This window comes from Muntiacus reevesi, chromosome 15, assembly GCF_963930625.1.
Source record: "Muntiacus reevesi chromosome 15, mMunRee1.1, whole genome shotgun sequence".
NCBI classification, from domain to species: Eukaryota; Metazoa; Chordata; class Mammalia; order Artiodactyla; family Cervidae; genus Muntiacus; species Muntiacus reevesi.
Window position 1 is genome coordinate 4595489 of NC_089263.1, and position 21289 is coordinate 4616777.

At 49.1% G+C, this 21289-nt stretch overlaps 1 protein-coding gene across 2 annotated transcripts in view; it reads right to left on the minus strand.

Moving 5' to 3' along the window:
• Positions 1 to 11263: 11263 nt before the first annotated feature.
• LRRK1 (leucine rich repeat kinase 1) overlaps positions 11264 to 21289 on the minus strand; it is a 132208-nt gene continuing 122182 nt past the window's right edge. For both annotated transcript variants that reach the window (XM_065906482.1, XM_065906483.1), the window contains 5 exons: positions 19869 to 19986; positions 18719 to 18835; positions 15221 to 16026; positions 14748 to 14849; positions 11264 to 12634 (listed from right to left, as the gene is read on the minus strand). In XM_065906482.1, coding sequence (XP_065762554.1) covers positions 12457 to 12634; positions 14748 to 14849; positions 15221 to 16026; positions 18719 to 18835; positions 19869 to 19986 — 1321 coding nt within the window. In that variant the 3' untranslated portion in view covers positions 11264 to 12456. The remainder of the gene's footprint in view (positions 12635 to 14747; positions 14850 to 15220; positions 16027 to 18718; positions 18836 to 19868; positions 19987 to 21289) is intronic.

Sequence of the window (21289 nt, forward strand, 5' to 3'; positions counted from 1 at the left end):
ATGGTAGGATGGCATGACCGACTCAATGGACATGAGTTTGAACAAGCTTTAGGAGTTAATGATGGACAGAGAAGCCTGGTGTGCTGCAGTCCTTGCGGTCGAAAGAGTCAGACACGACTGACCGACTGAACTGAACTGATCAGAAGTTTGAGGCCTCTGTCTTTGTTCTTCTTACTTGAGATCACTTTAGCTATTTGGGATCTTGTGCTTCCATACAAAATTAGGACTCTTTTTTCTCTTTATGTGGAAAATGCCATTGGAATTTTGATAGGGGTTGCATTAAACCTATAGATTGTTTTGGGTTCTATGAACACTTTCATAATATTAGTTATTCCAATTCATGAACATTGGATATCTATTTATTCATATCATCTTCAGTTTTTTTCATCAATTTTCTATAGTTTTTTGTGTACAACTCTTTCACTTCTTTGGTTAAATTTATTCCTAAGTATCTTGTTCTTTTAAATGCTATTATATATGGAGTTATTTTCTGAATTGTTTTTGCTGTGTAGAAACACAGCTAACTTTTGTATGTTGATTTTGTTTCCTGAAACTTAACTGAACTCAATTATTTGTTTTAATACTTGTTTGTGTGTGGGGTGGGGGGATCTTTAGGGTTTTATCTATATATAATCTTGTTAGTTGCAAAACAGAGGCAATCTTACTTCTTACTTTCCTATTTGGATGCCTTTAATTTTTTTTTTTTTCTTGCCTAATTGCTCTGGCTAGGACTTCCAGTACTATGTTGAATAAAAGTGGAAAAAGTGAGATCCTTGTCTTGGAGAGTATGATACTAGTTGTGGGTTTGCCATATATAATTTTTATTATGCTGAAAGTTTTTTTTTAATCATGAAAGGATATTGAATTTTGTCACATGCTTTGCCTGCATCCACTGAGATGACTATATGATATTTATCTTTCATTATGTTAATGTGGTGTAGCACATTGATTTGCAGATGTTGGACCATCCTTGCATCCCAGGGTAAATCTCGCTTAATCATGGTATATGATTTTTTAATGTGCTGTTGAATTCGGTTTGCTGGTGAATTGTTGAGGATTTTTTACATCTGTGTTCATCAGAGATATTGTCTTATAATTTTCTTTTCTTGTAGTGTCCTTGTTTACCTCTGGTAATCAGGGTAATGCTTACCCTGATAAGCAAAATTTTTGGAAGTGTTCTCTCCTTTTCAAGTTTTTGGAAGAGTTTGAGAAGGATTGGTATTAATTCATTAAATGTTTGGGAGAATTCACCAATGAAGTCATCTGGTTCTGGGCTTGTCTTTGTTGGGAGAGACTTGATTACTGATTCAGCCTCCTTACTTGTTATTGTCTGTTCAGATTTTCTGTTTCTTCATGGTTCAGGTAGGTACCTTCAACCAAGGTAGGTTGTATGTCTCTAGGAATTAATCAGTTTTTTTGTTTTGTTTTGTTTTGTTTTTTTTGGTGGCTCAGGTGGTAAAGAATCTGCCTTCAAAGCAGGAGACTCAGGTTTGAACCCTGGGTCAGGAGGATATTCCGGAGAGGGCATGGCAACCTACTTCAGCATTGTTGTCTGGATAATTCCATGGACAAAGGAGCCTGGTGGTCTACAAACCACAGGGTCACAAAAATTCGGACATGACTGAATGACTAACATTTTCACTTCAGGTTGTATGTTTCTAGGAACTCACCCAGTTTCTCTAAGTTATCCAGTTTGTTGGGGATATAATTCTTCATTCTAGTCTCTCAAGATCCGTTGTATTTCTGTGGAATCAATTGTAGTGTCTCTTTTTTCATTTCTGTTTTTATTTTTTGAGTCTTCTCTTTTATCCCTTAGTCTAGTTAAATGCTTGTCAATGTTATTTATTTTTTCAAAAGACAAATTCAGTTTTGTTAATTTTTCTATTGCTTTTTTACTGCTCTGATCTTTGTTATCTCTTTCTTTATGCTAACTTTGGTCTTCATTTATTCTTTTTATTCTAGTTCCATGAGATGTAAAGTTAGATTATTTGAGATATCTCTTTTTCTTAATGTAGGCATTTATCACTATAAATGGGCTTTCCAGGTGGCTCAGTGGGTAAAGAATCTGCCTGCAATTCGGGAGATGCCAGAGATGTGGGTTCGATTCCAGGGTTGGGAAGATACCCTGGAGGAGGGCATGGCAATCCACTCCAGTATTCGTTCCTGGAGAATCCCATGGGCAGAGGAGCCTGGCAGGCTATCGTCTAGAGGGTGGCAAAGAGTTGGACACGACTGAAGCTATGGAGCACGCAGACACACAGCACTATGAACTTCCCTCTCATATTTGCTTTTCTTGCTTGCCATGAGGTTTGATATGCTGTGTTTCCTTCCTTTTTTTCTCAAGATATTTTGATTTCTCTTTTGATTTCTTCTTTGATCAATAGTTGCTCAGGCCTGGGCTAATTTCCACATATCTCTGAATTTTCCAGTTTTCCTTCTATTATTGATGTCTAGTTTCTTACTATTGTTGTTAGAAAAAATACTTTCTATGATTTCTATCTTTTAAATTTGGTTTGACTTATTTTGTGACCTAACATATGATCTATCCTGGATGATGCTCAAAAAGTGCTTAAGAATGTGTACTCTGCTGCCCTTGGAAAGAATGTTCTGTATGTGTCTGTTAGGTAGATTTAAAGTGTATGTGTGTTAGTCGCTCAGTCGTGTCTGACTCTTTGTGACCCCATGGATTAGGATCCACAGGGCTCCTCTGTCCATGGGATTTTCCAGGCAAGGATACTGGAGTGGGTTGCCATTCCCTTCTCCAGGGGATCTTCCCCACCAAGGATCAAACCCAGGTCTCCTGCATTGCAGGCAGACTCTTTACCCTCTGAGTCACTAGGGAAGACTGAAGTGTAGTTCAAGTCCAATGTTTCTTTAATTATTTTCTATCTAAGTGTTCTACCCACTGTTACAAATGAGTTATTGGTGTCCCCCACTATTATTGTATTGCTATTGTATTGCTGTCTACTTCTCCCTTCAGATCTGCTAAAATTTACTTCATATATTTCAGTTCTTCAATGGTAGGTTCATATATATATACATATATATGTATATATATATAATGGTTATATCCTCTTAATGAATGGTTTTATCCTCTTAATTTACAATGGTTATATCCTTTTAATGAATTCACCCTTTTGTCATTATACAATAACCTTCTTTGCCTCTTGTTACAATCTTTGTCTTAAAGTCTGTTTTGTCTTCTATAATTAGGTATAGATACCCCTGCCCCTTTTTGGTTTCTATTGCCTAGAATACTTTTTTCCATCCCTTCACTTTCAGCACATGTGAAAGTTCTTCTTTAAAGCTGAAGTGAATCTCTTGTAAGAACACACAGTTGTATTTTATTTTTTACTTATTCAGTCACTTACTGTCTTTTGATCGGTGATATATATACATATATAAAAATTATAATTGTACAAAATTATATGTTAAAAGTGTAACATATAATATGGTGATTCACAATTTTGAAGTTTATACTCTATTTATAGTTATTATAAATATTCTATTTATAGTTAAAGTAATTATTGATAGGTAAGGACCATCGCCATCTTTTTCATTATTTTATGGCTTTTTTGGTAGTTCTTTCTTCCCTTTATTCTTCTCCTGCTGTCTTACTCTGTGATTTGATAATTTTCTTGCAGTGTTATGCTTGGATTTCTTTTTCTTCATCTTTTGTGTTTCTATTATAGGTTTATTCTTTTTAGTTACCATGAGGCTTACAGAAAACATCTTATAAGATCTTAAGCTGATAAGACCTATCTTAAATGGATAAGAACTTTGGTCACATATAAAAACTCTATCTATAGTGGGCCATCGTTCAGACAGTGGGCTCCTATCTGGGTCTCCTTTTTGCAGTCTCCAGGGTGGGGAAGGGAAGTCCTAGAGCTGCATGACCCATGGGATGGTGTCGGGCCTTCCCTGGCCTCCCAAATTGCTATGTGCTGCCTCGTGAAGATTTGCCTCTGCAGAATCCCACAGGTGTGCCCAGCAGGGCGCCTGTGCTGATCTTTTCTCCCACAGCTCACTCCTTCTGGGTTCTTTGTGGGTGCAGCAGAGGTGGGGGATCTGCCCTGGAGTGGAGTGGCTTGGAAAAGATGGAAATTGGTTGCTGTCATCCTCTGAATCTTTCTGGTCCCTAGGTCAGAGAAATGGGGGACTTCTGGCATTTTAAGATGGCAAACCAAAGCAAATCCATAGCCATCTCCCTCTGCCTTCAATTAACTCTGGGATCATGTGCATTTCCTGGGTGCAAGGCTGGGAGCCAGGCTGTGGGCATGCTGTTGGGCTTACATGTTACTGTCTGTACAACGTTGATGCCCAATTTATCTGGCTTGTGAATCTATTAAACATGAAACAATAACCCATCTCTAAATATTAATACACTTCTTATATATATCTAACACATAATACCTGAGTATTGACAATTTTCTCCAATTAAACATTATTTAAAATTTTATTGAATCCCACTTATAAACAATTAAAATCAAAATCTAAAATACTAGATTACCTTCAGCACTAAGAAACTCACAAAACACACATGAAATGCTACAAAGTTTACACAATCAAGTGCTGTACTAACTATAAAACTGTGTCCCAAATGCTACCTACTGCCTTGGAATAACATTTTTCTTCCTTGTTCCACACTAACCTTCTTCTTAGTCATCTTCATATTCAACTTAGTCATAGTTCTTCCTGTGGTTTCTGAGCCTTCCTAACATTGCAGTGTATGGGTTTCACACTCAACCCAAATATAGGAGAAGGGAATTTCCATACAACACCAAGTAATTCTCTGAAATCAGCTGGAGTTCTTGCAATTCAACTCAAACCTGACACTACCTTCCCAGAGATACTGTCAGACTCCTACAAGACTGCCCTGCCCTTGACACACATTTCACATGCCAATCCAAGTCCAGATCATCACCTGTGCTTCTAACTGACTGGCTATAGACTGGAGATTCCAGTGAGCCCCACTAAAGTGACTCACAAACCTTAGCGAAACATATTGCTTACTAGATTATGAGTTTACTATAAAAGGATATAACTCAAGAACAGACAGGTGGAAGAAATACATAGGGGAAGGAATGGAGAAGGAGTGTGAGTGCCCTCTCTGGGTGCATCACCTTCCACAAATCTCCGTATGTTCACCATAGGGAGAACCTCTTCAACTCTGTCTTTTTGGGTGTTTATGGAGATTTTATTCTATAGGCACAATTGATTAAATCATTGGACATTCCTGATCAATTCAAACTCTAACTCATCCCCTCTCCCTGGAGGTCAGGAAGTGGAACTGAAAGTTCCAACCCTCTAATTACATGGATTGTGTGATTTGTTCTCCTGGAAAACAGTCCTCATCCTTTGTTGTTGTTATTCTTGTTCAGTTACTAAGTCATGTCCGACTCTGAGACCTCATGGACCGCAGCACACCAGGTTCCCTGTCCTTCACTATCTCCCGGAGTTTACTTAGGTTTGTGTCCATTGAGTGGGTGATGCTATCTAACCATCTCATCCTCTTCTGCCTCCTTATCCTTTTGTCTTCAATCTTTCCAAGCATCAGGGTCTTTTCCAATGAGCTGGCTCTTCGAATCAGGTGGCCAAAGTACTGGAGCTTTGGCATCAGTCCTTCCAATAAATATCCAGAGTTGATTTCCTTTAGGATTGACTGGTTTGATCTCCTTGCAGTCCAAGGGACTCTCAAGAGTCTTCTTTAGCACCACAGTTCAAAAGCATCAATTCTTTGATGCTCAGCTTTCTTTATTGTCCAACTCTCACATCTGTACCTGACTACTGGAAAAACCATAGCTTTAACTATTCGGACCTTTTTTGGCAAAGTGATTTGGAAACAGAGGCTCTTTTTACACACAGAGGCTTTTTAAACACTGTCTAGGTTTATCACAGCTTTCCTTCCAAGGGGCAAGTGTCTTTTAATTTCATGGCTGCAGTCACCATCTGAAGTGATTTTGGAGCCCCCCAAAATAGCCTGTCACTTTCCCCATCTATTTGCCATGAAGTGATGGGACCAAATGACGTGATCTTAGTTTTCTGAATATTGAGTTTTAAGCCAACGTTTTCACTCTCCTCTTTCACTTTCATCAAGAGGCTCTTCAGTTCCTCTTCTCATTTGGCCATAAGGGTGGTGTCATCTGCATATCTGAGGTCATTGATATTTCTCCCTGCAATCTTGATTCCAGCTTGTGCTTCATCCAGTTTGGCATTTCTCATGATATACTCTGCATATAGGTTAAATAAGTGAGTTGTCAATAAACAGCCTTGACGTACTCCTTTCCCAATTTAGAACCAGTCCATTGTTCCATGTCCAGTTCTAACTGTGGCTTCCTGACCTGCATACAGATTTCTCAGAGGCAGGCAAAGTGGTCTGGTATTCTCCTCTCTTTAAGAATTTTCTAGTTTGTTGTTACCCACATAGTCAAAGGCTTTAACCTAGTCAATGAAACAAAAGTAGATATTTCTCTGGAATTTTCTTGCTTTTTCTATGATCCAACAGATGTTGGCAATTTGATCTCTGGTTCCTCTGCCTTTTCTAAATCCAGCTTGAACATCTGGAAGTTTTCCATTCATGTACTGTTGAAGCCTCACTTGGAGCATTTTGAGCATTACTTTGCTAGTATGTGAGATGAGTGCAGTTGTGCAGTAATTTGAACATTCTTTGTCATTGAGTTTCTTTGGGACTGGAATGAAAACTGACCTTTTCCAGTCCTGTCGCCCCTACTGAGTTTTCCAAATTTGCTGGTATATTGAGTGTAACACTTTAACAGCATCATCTTTTGCAATTTGAAATAGCTCAGCTAGAATTCCATCACCTCCACTATCTTTGTTTGTAATGATGCTTCCTAAGGCCCACTTGACTTCACACTCCAGGATGTCTGGTCTAGATGAATGATCACACCATTGTGGTTATCTGGGTCATGAAGATCTTTTTTTGTACCATTCTTCTGTGTATTATTGCCACCTCTTCTTAATATATTCTGCTTCTGTTAGGTCCATACAGTATCTGCCCCTTATTGTGCCCATCTTTGCATGATTTGATATCTCTAATTTTCATGAAGAGATCTCTAGTTTTTTCCATTCCATTGTTTTCCTCTATTTCTTTGCATTCTTAGGCAGGCTTTCTTATCTCTCCTTACTATTCTTTGGAACTCTCCCTTCAGATGGGTATATCCTTCCTCCTTTTCTCAGCTATTTGTAAGGCCTCCCCAGACAACCATTTTGCTTTTTTGCATTTCTTTTTCTTGGAGATGGTTTTGATCACCATCTCCTATACAATGTTATGAACCTGTGTCCATAGTTCTTCAGGCATTCTGTCTATTTGATCTAATCCCTTGAATCTATTAGAAATTATACGTATCTTTTAAATTATAACTACAATTTACATGCTCTAAACAGCTTCTCATTTTTGGTATCATTCCAACTTTTTACAACTTGTGTTGCAGGAAGGGTGACCCCTTCCAGGGCCTGCAGGTGCACACCTATCTGACCCTGGGAGATGAATTGTCCAAGGAGACGTACGTGCTGACAAAGCAAAAGGCTTTATTGGTAAGGAGCATCTGAGCGGAGAGCAGTAAGATGAGGGAATCCAACGAACTGCTGTCTCTCTCAGGTTTTACTTTTTGGTAAAAGGGTTAATATCCAGGGTGTCTCTGGTCAGACACTTTCCTTGGCCCTAGTCTGACTCAAGGTCCTTCCAGGTGGTGCACACATCTCAACCAAGATGGATTCCAGCAAGAAGGATTCTGGGATGTTAGCAGAACATGCCAATCCCCCTCCTTTTCGCCCCTTCCAAATTCTGTTTTCTTGTGGAAGCAGGACCTCTGATTGCAAGGAAATGCTTACAAGTGATTTATCATTGTGCCTGGCTAAGGCAGGCAGTTTCAGTCAGTGGTTACCAACACTTGTACTATTTCAATTAACTAGTTAGCGAACCATCACAACTCAGCCAAAGTAAGCCCCTTTATGGTGGGCTCCTTTATCCTTTGAACACTGTCCCTGATATCCAACTTGGATATCCAACTTGCCTCAGGCCCATTCTAAGTAGTATGTGTATGCTTATGTGTGTGTGTGTGTGTGTGTGTGTGTGTTTGTATGTACATATTTTTGTATCTGCATGTGTCGATGTGTGCAAGTGTGTGTGGCGATGGAATCAGCGGCCCTCCCAATAGCCCTGCTACCCTTCAGTGGAGAAATGCAGTAGGTCCAGATCTAAGATCTATGGGCATACATGAAGTATACATGAGAATGGTGAGTATACATGAGAATGGCAACCTATACGTGAGAACGGTGACACATACATGAGGATGGCGGAGCGTACGTGAGGATGGCGATGCATACATGAGGGTGGCGATGCATACGTGAGGATGGTGAAGTATGAAATGGCCACTTTTAATGACAGAACTCCAAAATGCTTTTGATGATTTTATATACTAGTTTTGACTTTTTAAAATAAGTAACACTCATGATATAAAAAGTACATCCTAGCCATCTGATTCACCTCTCAAGGCAACTACAGGTCTGAACTCTTGGTCTTCTACACTGAAGGTTATGAGACCACGTGGATGCTTCCTGTTTCAGGAATTATGGAGCTCCCCCTCCATGTCTTCCTTTTCTTTTAGGATGAGCCTTTTTTGCCCATTTGGATCTCACTTCCCTGTCCCCTTCCTCAAGAAGTTCTCAGTCTGGGAGAACAGAGCAGGGCAGAGACGACAGCACTATAGGAGGCTGCTCTGAGGGCACCAGAGCCCTGTGTGAGCCTGCTGGGGGTGGGCGTGGAGAGGGTGAGGCATCAGCGGCTAGTATCAAGCAGCGTGGCCAGGTGAACTTGGGTGACAACCACAAAGTTCACTTCTTGCTCTTGCTCTGGGTCTGTGCTGGAGTGTTGGGACACTCTGGGTCACCTTTCGGAGACTCAGGCTGATAGGGCAAGCACCAGCTGTAGTTGCAGATCATGGGGACAGAGTGGAGGGCACCCTGGAAAGTCTCACAGGGACAACACAGTGCTCGCCCCCAGGTGATGGGCAACTCTTCCACTCACCCCGCACCCTGTTTGCCAGAACTAGTCACATGGCCTCTCCTGAAGGCTGGGGATAGAATATGCAGCCAGACCCCAGGCCCAGAAGAGCAGGGAGTACAGTGATGGCCCAGAGGATGACACAGCCCATGGAGGGCAAAGGGGAAATTTTAAAATTTGTGTGCCTATCATTACTTGTACTTTGTTTTTAAAGCATGTGTTTCCAGTGGGATTCCTGTTGCCTTCTTACACCCATACATCACCTTTCATTTACTGTGATGTGTGTTACACCCTAACTCAATTCTCAAGGAAAGGTGTTAGTAAAAGTCTTCTTGATACTTAAAAAAAACAGGAGATTTATTTTTAAAAAATTTAAAACACCTACTTAGCTGTGCCGAGTCTTAGTTGCAACATTGGGGATCTTTAGTTGTAGCATGCAGGATCTTCAGCTGTGCGGTGGAACTCCCAGTTGTGGCATGTGGGATCTAATTCCCTGATTGGGGATCGAACTCAGGCACCCTGCATTGGAAGTGCACAGTCTTAGCCTCTGGACCACCAGGGAAGTCCCAGGAGATTTATATTTAAAGTTGGGCTATTTCACAGAGACAGAGCCGTGTTTCCCTGGAGCAGTTCTCAGAGAGGACTTGTGTGTGCCCTGGGTGAGGGTCCTGGGTGCCCACCCAATCAGGTGGGATGGTGGTCATGACCAGTGGGTGGGAGGCAGTCCTGGCCCTGGGTCGGGGTGAGGCTGGACTGTCACATATTTGTCTCTCTTGGTCCCCAACCAATCCTGGGGGGGATAAGACGTGTCATGGCCATCTCACAGGGTAGAAACCAGAGCCACGGGGCTAGGGCAGCTTGCCTGGGTGGAGAGTTTAAACTTACAGATGTCACACCCTTAGTTTTGGCCTTTGGGAAGGAGGTTGAAGCCCCAGACCTCCCTCTGTAACTGTGGTCGCTCCAAGGACAAGATCTACAGGCCAAGTCGTGCCCAGTGCTCACAACACAGAAGTAAGCTCTTCGGCATGGCTGGTCGCAGAATGTTCCAGTGCACTGTTGTTCAGGTCTCTGCCCAAACTTGAACAGGTGCTTGTTAGGATCAGCTCCAGAGCATCACCTGTTAGGTCTTGGGGCTTTGCTTTGGCCAGTAGCAAATACACCTGAATTGCGTTTGGCTCCGAGTTAACAGCAGGAAAATACTGGTTTATATAAGAAGGCACTTTCCTTGTCTATGACGTGACAAAGAGCCCAGAGGGAGGTAGGTGGGGCTGGTGTGGAGCGTGGCCCCCACTTCACTGCCCAGGGCCTCCCGACCCCCTCCCCCAGTGGGGGGGCCCTGCCCTGGTGCTCCAGTGAGGACCAGGGAGGCGGGGGAGGGCCACAAAGTTTCCTGCCAAGTCAGCCCTCATGGATTTTCCTCACGCCCCACTCAGGCGTCTCCACAGTGTCCCTGGGTAAGCCCATAAACTGCATTTCATCGTTGTCTCCACGACTCTTGCCTTACTGTTGGGTCAGGCTGAGTCTTGTTTATGTCCTCTACCCGTTTTCCTCTTGAGTTTTCTCTTTTTCAGCAACAGCTACAAACTTTTTGCTTAAAGGATAAACCAACTATTTGTCTCTCCTTTTTGTTACAAATATTATTTCCTCTCAACTGACTGTTTTAGTTTGATCTTTTTAGTTTGTAGAAATTTCTCCATTTACGTTTTTAAGATATTCAGGTTCATGAACACTTCCGTACGATTTCTAGCTTTGGTGAAGAGGCCCTCCCAGCTGGCTCTCGAGAACACGGGCTGAGCTCACTGCAGCTTGCCGCCATCCTGGGGCTGGGTGAGGGCGGCGGGAAAGGCTGAGACCTGACCCGGGGGTCCTGAGGGTCACAGAGCAGTCCGGCTGCAAGTGAGGTGGAGCACAGGTTTGGGACAGAGTAGGCACAGGGCCTGGTTTGCATTTGAGCAGTTAACTAGGCAGCCAGGCGGTGTGGAGACAGGAGGATGGGGGAGCGGTAACCTCCGAGTCCCTGCTGGCGGTGAACGGCAGGGACGCAGGCCAGAGGCTCAGGCTTCAGTCCCCCTGAGGCCACGGAAAGCAAGCGGGGAGACTGACAGAGCCCGTCTCTGCCCACAGAAACTGCTGGGGGCACATGAGCTGGGAGGGCACGCGCCATCTGCCAGGACAGCGAGTGGGCCGGGTGGGACACGCTCGGAATGTTATTGTGTGTGCTCTACAGACAGAAGCCATGACTTCATCTTCAGAGTCTGTTTATTTTCAGATAAAAGGAATCACATTTGCCTACATACCCAGCAAAATCTAAAGTTTGATTTTTATAATTTAATCTTAGAAAAAAGTCAACAGTTTGCACTGGAGGATGATCTCAGGTTCCCACTCCTGTTCTGGGTTAAGCAGCCTCAAACAGTTACTCTTGGTGGTGATATGAATGTGAATGCATGCGTGTGTACACACAAGTGTGCACATCCTTTATGAAAGTTCTTGCTGTTGTACCCATACATCTCCCTTTGACAATTTCATTTTTTTTTATTCTGCTGTACTGTTTAGCAAACAGATAATTTGATATAAGTCCCATATGATGTGATTTCACAATAAGAGGTCTAACCATTGAGATATGACTTAATATGTTAAAGTAATAGAAAAGCTTATTATGTGCAAACAAACAGGGCTTATGCTGCAGCTGCGTCTGAGTTTATTTCACAAAGCTGTAAACACAGGCCCTTTCTCAAGTCCTGCTGATGGAGTCTCTCCTGCCTTCTGTCGGCAGGAGAAGAATGCAGCGGCTGAGGCGCGCTCCGCCCTGTGCGGCTCTTGGCTTCCCGGCCCGTCACTTAAAGGAGCCCATTCATCCCCACGCCGGGCAGTGCTCCTCTCGGGGTCCTTCTGAGGCTTTTCACACACAGGCTTTCCCAAGCGGGAGACATCTGATCTCCGCCTGCCCAAGCGGGGCCCCCAGGCCCCGGGGACCTGGGAGCTTGAGAAACGTGCTGAGAGCCGGGGAGCTGCCAGGGGAAGGGGCAGGGGTCACAGCCCTCCTCCCGCCCTGCCCTGAGCTGCTCCCCGACTGAGGGCCCTAGTGTAATTCCACCCCAGGCCTGGAGGTGAAAGTGGGGAGGCCCACGAGGCCAGCCAGGCCCAGTCCTGAGAGTGGACGGAGGGGGCAGGGGCCCAATCGGTTCTGCCCACTGCCTTCCCTGGGGCTGTAAACCAGCACTGGGGGGACGGGTACCCAGGGGACTGTGCCCTGGAACAGGAGAACCCTTAAACCCCCGGTGGGGTGGGGTCGTCTCAGCATGTCTTAGCAGCAAGTGGTTCGGAGGACAACCCAGCCTGCCTGCCGGGTCCTCAGAGGGCTGCGGGCTGCAGGCAGAGGGGTCAGGCTGCGGGCCCACGCTGGCCGCGGCCAGGGAACGCTCGCCCCGCAGGAATCACCTCCTCTTCCGCACGCACGCCTCCAGTCGGCCCAGCTCCTCGTAGGACTGGTAGAAAATGTCAAACTCCTGTGTGCCCCAGCCCCTCCAGACAGCCAGGCACCACTCCAGATTTTCGTTCTCAAAGCCGCACACAACCGTGTCCTTTGCCACCACGGCAGCATCCGTGAGAACCCTGCAGAGAGAGGGGGTCTGAGAAAACCCACAGGAGTCCCTGCTTCCTCAGGGTGGTGACCTCACCCTGCACCTTCTCAGAGGACAGAGCCTGGCTAAGGGGGCATCTGTGCACCCCAGCCTGGCACCAGCCACGTGCTTCTCTGTCTGGCGGTCTAGCATGCAGGCAGTCTTTCTAAAGCCTAAAAGGGGGCATCATTTCAGCTTCACCTCAGGGCAGGAATCCTCCCTGACACACCTCAGACCCCAACATGTCCAGAAAAAACAGTCAGCCTTCCGTGCCTACGAGTTTGGCATCCTTGGATATGGAGGGCTGGCTGTGCGTCCTTGTGTGTGCTTAGCTGCTCATTCGTGTCTGACTCTTTGTGACCACATGGACTGTAGCCCGTCAGGCTCCTCTGTCCATGGGATTCTCCAGGCAAGAATACTGGAGTGGGTTGCCATTTCCTCCTCCAGGGGATCTCCCTGACCCAGGGATTGAACCTGTGCCTTCTGCATTAGCAGGCAGATTCTTTCCCACTGAGCCACCTGAAAATCCCAGGACTGACTATATTATATCATTTTATATATAAGGACTTGAGCATCCTTGGACTTTTGTATCTGTAAGGGTCCTGCAATCTCCCGCAGATGGTGAGAGAGGCTGGAATGATCAATTCTATCCTATAATTCTTGCTTATCAATGGTCCACGACAGATTCTAGCTTTAACTCAATTTCCTTGCCACTCAATCCAGGCATGATTCTTCTCTCTTATTATGTTTCCACATGCCTAGGAAATGTGGGGGAATATATTAGACAGAAAACCTATACCAAGTCTGAACTATGTACATTTTTAAAAGCAAGTTCTGCATGACCCGGGCACACCCTACACATTTCCTTCCAGGCCTTTGCAGGCTGTGTGCCCCCCTCTGAGCAGACACTGCCAGCCTCTCCTCCCTCTGCCCGTGTGGCCTGACGGCACCAAGTCCAGCATGTAAACTGGGATGTGTAGGGGAATCTGCTCTCGTGGGCCTTGCATGTCTCGGGCACTCAGTAGCTGTCTGCCAAGAGACTAACTGTCTCAGCACGACTGAGTGGCTAAGCAGCAGTAAACGTCTCAGACGCATCTCAGAAAGCTGGTGGGCTTGGGCCATGGCCTTCCTTTTGCTGGCTGCCTGTGCTGCTTTCTCCCTGCAGTGAGGGTGCCTGCTTTTGGTAAACCTGTCTTTGGGGGCAAATAGGAAAAACAACAGCAGGGGAAAAGTCAAGGGCACTGATGGTGGACACTCCAAGGTCAACAGGCCCAGCTTCTACGGACACACATGCTCCCCGGAAGCCTGACCTGGGACCTGGGGACTACCACCGCCCCCACACTCAGCCAGCACTCAGGAGCAAACCCAGCTCCAGTCTCCAGAACCACCGGGAGGGCAAGGGCCACTGGCCCAGGTGCCACATACACCTCCATCATCGTTCTGCTCCGGGGAAAACAGGCCGAATGCGATTTCTCCATAAGGGAGAGAAGCGCGTGGGACTCAGCCCAATGAGGGGTGTGGATGCCGTGGGCTGCCTGATAGCCCTAGGAACACTGGCCGGGCCAGCCTTGCATCAGTACAGCCAGGCAGGCGGGGTCCAACGGCATCCTACACTGGCGTCTGGCCTGCCTTCTGACGGTGGGTAAGTACAGCTGAGCCCAGAATGGGCATGGTGGGCATGGACGTGGTGAAGGCTAGTGTGGCCTGGCAGCGTGGCTCCACCTGGTGCCCAGGGGGAGGAGAGGCACCTCAGGAGGGCTCCCCTGCTTGGCAGGAAGAGTGGGAGACCACCTGGATTCCCATTGCGACTGCAGCTGAACTGGGCTCTGCAGTCTACCTCGGGCTGGGCAGGTGGTCCACAGGTGCACGGGGCACCCCAGAAAAGGTAGCCATGACTGTGACTGATGCCCCTGTCAGCTGGCATTTGCTGACCCCCTGGGAGCTGCCTCCCGCAGACTCTGTATTGTTCCTCCTCTGCCTCTACTGACAGGGGTGGATACCATCAGTTTTGGGTGGAGGACAGAAGGGCCACAGCCATCAGGCGGTGGGGGGCCTCGATTCCCTAAGCTACAGCCCGGCCCCCACGTAGCTGCCCTTCATCTTACCCATGTGGAGTCAGCTCTCGGGCTTTCAAGACAGCAATCACGCGGCCCCGCTGAGTTCCTGCCTCCTTCTCCAGGCCAATGACGATGATATCTCCACCGCGCCTAAGAAACCAGAACCCCACAGGGGAATCGTTTGTCCAGGGCTGTGCTCTCCAAGGGGAAACGGAGAGGGTGTGCAGAAAGGCAGGGAAACAGACACAGCTTTGGCAAATGGATCGGGTTCCTGGGAGGGCCCCAGAGCTGGGTGCGAAGCCCTTTCCCGGTCGGAAACCCGACCACGGCTCTCCTCTCTGGTGCCCTGAGCTCTGGTGGGCCGACGGGCAGCCCTTCTTAGATCTGCTAAAGGAGCCCCCCAGTTCCAGGAGGGAAAGGGCGGCTCCTGATGCATCTGACTGTACTTGAAGGTTCCCTGCACTCTGGCCGCACAGCAAGAGCAGAGAGGGCGCAGGGTGACGCCCCTGCAGGACACCTACCTGGGGACCCAGATGACGTCTTTCACGGCGAGGATCTTCACAGCCTGCAGGTGCTGGCTGAACGCCTCGCCATCCACGGGGCTCAGGTCATGCACCGACCTGTCGGAGCCCGCGGCGGGCTCGGGCAGCTGGCTGGTGTCCTCGCAGTCAGCGGAGAAGGGCAAGCTGGCAGAGCTCGCCGGGGAGCAGGGCAGGCTGGACAGGGAGCAGTAGTCGGTCAGCGAGTCCTGGTGGGTGAGGATCTGCGTGCCCAGCTCCTCGCTGAACATGAAGCTCACGTCAGCGATGGAGCCCCTTGCGGGCTCCCTCGGGCTGGCCACGGGGCTGTCCAGGGGAGGTAGGCCCATCGGACGCACGGGAAACATGTCCCCGATGGGGCTGGGGTCCCCGCAGAAGTAGCGGGCGCACAGCTGGTAGGTTGCCGAGTGGTACATCACCAAACAGTTGGCCCTGTCGTCCAGGCACCACACCACCTCCTCTCCGCGGCACTCTGAGCCGCACACCACAGACGTGACCACCGAGGGCGCCGTGTAGGGCTCCAGCCGCCGGCGGATCTCCAGGGCCGCGCAGTCAATGACTAGTAGGCCTGGCCCGTTGCTGTACCAGACCTCGGACCCGCTGTTGACCACCTCCATGGCCGTCACGGGGTAGGGGTTCTGCCGGGCGTCCTCGTCGGGGATGCTGAACTTCGCCCTGTTGGCTGTGTGTGAGCAGAGGTAGGAGCAGCCAGGGTCCGGGGCGCCCCACGCCGCCGGGAACACCGCCACCAGGCCGTCCGCCAGGCCCGCCAGCACCAGGTAGGAGTTCTGAGGGGGGAAGACAGGGTGCCTGATGCCCTTGCAGCTCGGGCAACCAAGGAGAGAGACAGCACGTGCTGGACTCACCCTGCAGGTCCCCCGTGAGCACGCGCTTCCTGCCTGCACCTCCCGGCTTCTAACACAGGCTGGGGCTGCCAGCAGGATCTTCCAGTGTGCTCCCAAAGGAGGCGCAGCTCGGGCCCAGAAGAGCCACCTCTGCCCTCCTTCCTGGGAGCAGAAGGGTGCTCGCTGGCGCCCAAGCAAGGGCCGCGTGCTGCTGGGACCACGCAGCCCACCCTCGGTGAACCTGGACCTCCTGCCGGGCCAGGAGGAGGGAGCAGCCTTTCCCTTGATCACCCAGGCCTCCTCTGAGGCGGGAGTGGTGCCCTCCTTCCCCTGAACTCTGCTGCATAAACTGATGGTGGCTGTGGGTGCCCCACGGGGCTGGGACTCCCACTCGCCGCTTCCACAAGAGCAGGCCTGGGTCTGTGTGTCCACCACTGCCCCCAGGGCCAGCCCGCACAGGGAAGGGCCAATTCCCAGCCACCTCGGGGACCCCCCCGGTTTTCTGCTCGGGTACCAACGGGTGCCTACTGAGCTAAGTCTTGAAGAAATCACTTTCAGCTCAGTCCGCTAACAGAGGCACCTCTTGGCCACCACGCCGCAAGCCCTGCTTCCCACATCTACTCTGAAGTGCTGTGGTCCAGCTGACACTGAGAGGGCCCTCAGGGTGTCCCTGCCCTGCCGTGAAGCACATGTTCTTCTACGACCACCAGAGGTCACCAGGCAGAGGCGGTGCTGAATGCTGGGCCCAGCCCTGCTGCCTTTGAGTGTCTGTGCAAAGCTGGGAGCGGAGAGCAGCTGAGCAGGCTCGATGCCCAGGTGGGCCAGGAGGGGGGCAGGAAGGGTTCAGGAGCACAAAGCCAGAGCCGGGAAAGGGCAGAGGTGCGGGCCTTGAGCCAACAAGGGCGAGCAGCAAAAAGCCTCCTTGTCGGGAGCTGGGGAGGCAGGCTGTCCAAGGCGATGAGTGAACCGGCCCCGAGATCAACAGCCCTCAGAACGCTTATCAAAATCCATCTCTAGGATTCCAGGACAGAAAAGAGCCAAAGCAAATAGGAGCAAGGTCTCTCTCTGAGTCCCAGCTCCAGGCCCCAGCCAGGCGGCGAGTCCCACGTCCCGGCTGGGTGTGGACACGCACGTGCAAGAATTCAGGGTCTGCCCTCTGCGGCCAAGGGGCAGCACGTCCTCTGGGGGTGCAGACACGCCAACAGGGAGGCCCCGCACAGAGCCGGCTTTATTCCCGCCGGCCTGTGGGCGGCGGTGCCCCGGCTCAGGGCTCTGGCCAGCCACGGCCTTAAATAACACTTTGTGCCATGCTCTGCGCTTCAGTGCAGCTGGGTCCTGAGCGGCCCGGCCTCGCCTGTGGGGCCACAGTCATAGCTGACTCTAAGATTGAGTTCAGATATTTTTTTTCTTAAGAAACGAAACTGTAGAGGCGTGGAGAGGAGTCTGTATATAGATCACGACTGTCAGGAAGTAGCAACAATGCTCTCATTTACCCAGAGTGCTGGCCAAGAGCTTTAGGTTCACTGTGCCCAGAGATCCTCCTTACCTTCTCTTTTATGCCCACCTTGCAGATGGGAAAATTGGAATCAGATGATGATAGTCAACTCGTTTTAACAAAGCCGCACAAATAATGGCCTTTAGAGCTGGGAGCTACACAAACAAGTGCCTCAGGGCCCACAAAGGGTTTCCAGAGCCTGGAGAAGCCTTGGGGACATCACCAAGGAACTGGGGCAAGGGGGGCTCAGCTTCTCAGAGTGGGGGGTCATAGCCCTGACCTTCAGAAATGAATAGGAAGAGGTGTGATCGGTTCTGGAGGGAAGGGCCTGCTGGGCACGCAGTGCTGGGTGGGGAGGGTGTGCAGCAGGGCCGGCCTGTGGGCTGGGCCTGATCTCAGCAGCTGCAGTGCTCGGGGTCCTGGCTGGGGCGGGCTCCACTCGCAGATTCACTTGAGAACGGCAGGAGCCAGAGGCTGAGGTGGTGAATGTTTGGAGCTGGACTGAGGTCTGGGCTGGATGGTGTGTACCCCAAAGCAGGCAGAGCTGGAGGGGGCGGGGATACGGCTGCCCAGTAGGGGTGGGGTCTGCCAGGGCCTGGGGGTGAGTGGCCGTGGGGGTGCCGGGCCAGGTTCTCAGGGGGCGCACATGCAACTGCTCCTGGATGCCATCTGTATCAGAAAAGCCTCTCACTCCAGCTGGAGCTGTGGCGCTTGCCTGCGGGACGCAAGCCTTCCACTCAGCCCTTAGTTTTACTGGTCACTCGCTTCCCTGGTGCTCAGATGGTAGAGAATCTGCCTGCAATGCAGGCGACTCGGGTTCAGTCCCTGGGTCGGGACAATCCTCTGGAGGAGGAAATGGCAACCCATTTCAGTATTTCTTGCCTGGAGAATCCCAAGGACAGAGGAGCCTGGCGAGCTACAGTCCATGGGGTCACAAAGAGCTGGACACGTTTGAGCAGCTAACGCTTAGGTTCTTGGAAACCCAGAGGCACTGAGGATGGCCCGGGTCTCCTGTCTCTACGGCTGACTGTAGCCTAGGCCAGGTGGTCCAGAAGAACATGGTTCTGCTCCCTTCCCTATCAGCCCAACGGAACAGGCGACGGAGAAGCAGAAACCTGTGCACCCACCTCCTTATCTCACCTTTTTTATAATAGGTACCGCCAAGAAGCAGGTGACGATGGCCGGGGTGTCCAAAGCCCGCTGGGGTGTGTTCAGTGGACACATGCCCTTGAGGCTGTAGATGTAGATCTTCTGGTCCTGCAGAGGAGACGGTCAGCATGAGAACTGGCTGCAACAGGCCTGCCAGCTCCCGGGGTAACTTGGCCTCAGGAGGCCCTTCACCCCTTGGGAAGTAACATTTATTGAGGCGTTCTGGTTGGCTGGTTTCATACTTCTGTTCTTTCTAGAAACTCTGAAAACTACAGAACAGTCTAAAGAAAAACATAAAATCGTCCACAATCCAACATTCAGAGAAAGGCACCTTTGAGATCTGGGGCCCAGACTTCCAGTTTTCTACGTGTATTGGTGTGTGTCTGCATTCCCAACAACAGTGGGACCACACTGCTATGCTGTTTCCATGACGAGTGTGGGCAGAGGCTTTCTCCTCCCTGGTCTGTTAGGGAGTGAGGCATGTCCATCACTTGAGTGCACCAGAATTTGGCTTATATGCTGTCAGATGTTTATTCTGTTCATTTTCACTACTATGAGCTGCACTGGAATGAGCATTCATACACTCCTGTCTTGTCTGAGTGTTCCTGTGTTTGCTTGTCTTGGTTTTTTCCTGAGAGCAAATTTTTAAAACTGAAATTACTAAGGTTTACAAGGCATGAATACTGTTGAGATTTCTGATGCATATTTGAACTATACTTGCCATCTGGCAAGGCTGCACCAATTCATATTCTCCTGCCCAGTAGCTTCAGATCATGTGTTTTTGTGGCATTCCTCTCTGGAGTTCTCAAAATACAGTTCCCTGTGCCTTCTACTGACCTCTTTACATGAAAGCAAGAGGCCTCAGAGCTGAGTGGATTTGCTGTTAGGCAGGTGGTGTTATAAGAAACCCGGTCACTTCACCAGCCTACTAGGGTGAATCCCTCTTGCTGGGATTCTGCATTTGACACATCAAAGCTACATCCCAGCCACCAGTCAGGAACTAGGCGGGTGAGCCAGCCCTGTGAGTAAGTGTGTCAAGTTCCAAACATTCCTGGGTGTCCTGCCTGTTTTGCTGCTAAACCTGACCCCCCAGGGGCGGGAGTTTCCCACCTTGATTAGAACCCTAGAGGGGTGTGGTTACCTCGGTGGCCGTCCACAGCGAGTTCTGGATCTTGAGTTGGCAGCTCAACTTCATCCCCGCACAGCTCATGTGCTGCACTTCCAGAAGGCCCTTCTCCGTGTTCACCACCGTGTAGTTCCTACAAGCGGCAACAGTGATGCAGTCAGCGCGGGCCTCCCTCCCGAGAGCAGGCCTGGAGCAGCCTTGGAGAAGCGCATCAGCTGTGGGTCTGGCCTACCCCTTCCAGCCCAGCGTCCAATTCTGCACGTTCTGAGGGGCTCAAGGCTGCGGCAGAGCCTGGTTCTACCTGTCTGGTGGTGGGGGAATTACTCTCCTCTCTCTGTGATCTTTGACGGCTCAAATAGTTGCATGAAGGGACACCAGGAGGCCGTGCGTGCACCACAGTTACTCCCTGCCTCCTCCCTGGGCATGTCCTCTCCCTGCCCCCAGCAGAGTACATCAGGTCCACTAGAGACACAATGAGTGAGCTGTAGAGTAGACGGGGCAGGCAGCGTTGGCGGGGGGGGGGAGGGGGGGGCTCAAAAAAGCATAAGTGCCCTGAGAACTCACAAGCTGCTGTTTACGAGGGTGGCCTTTGTCTCACCCGTCCACCCCTATGTCCCCCCGCATTGCCCTCTGTCCCCCCACCACCCTTGACGAACACCCCAGCCTGCAGCTGGGGCAGGGGTGGGTTATTCACCCAGGCCCTGCAGATCCGTCCTGCAGTCCAAGGGAGTAAGTCAAGTGAGTGGCTAGCAGTTCTCAATGTAAAACTTTTCTGCCATCAAATTTTGGAAACCTTTGCCACAGTTGATTGATAACGTTTATTTGTAGATGATAGAGTTGAGTGAAAAATCAGCAAATGAAAACTTTCTTCAAAGTTCTATTCCATCCCTCTTTTTCTGCAGTCTTTTTTCTATGAACTGAAAAGATAAAACTAGGATACTATAAATAACTTTACATTTAACTTGGAAAAAATTTAAAATATAGAGAAGCCTACAGGATAACACTCCCCTATTCCCTCCAACAAGAATTTTATGTGTATCCTGTTTTCTGCACGTACCCACTTCTTTCTTACCCCCTTTGTTGTTCAATTGCTAATTTACGTCTCTTTGCGACCCCATGGACTGCAGCACACCAGGCCTCCCTGTCCTGCACCGTCTCCCAGTGTCTACTCAAGCTCATGTCCATTGAGTCGGTGCCCTTCTCCTCCGTAATTCAGGATGGTCTCATTTTCCCCTCCACTCTTGCTTTCCAGGATCACTGCCCTTTGTGCTCTGGCTTTAGTGAGCTTGTCCCTTCTTCAGGCTGGTGGTGAGTTTTTAAAATCTTCCCACATCATGGGGGCATTTCCCTTTGCACTGGAGATGAGCTTTTACCGCTTTGGGTAGTGTTGTCTCCAAAACTGTGGGTGAGTCTGTAAGACTGAGAAGGTAAAGAAA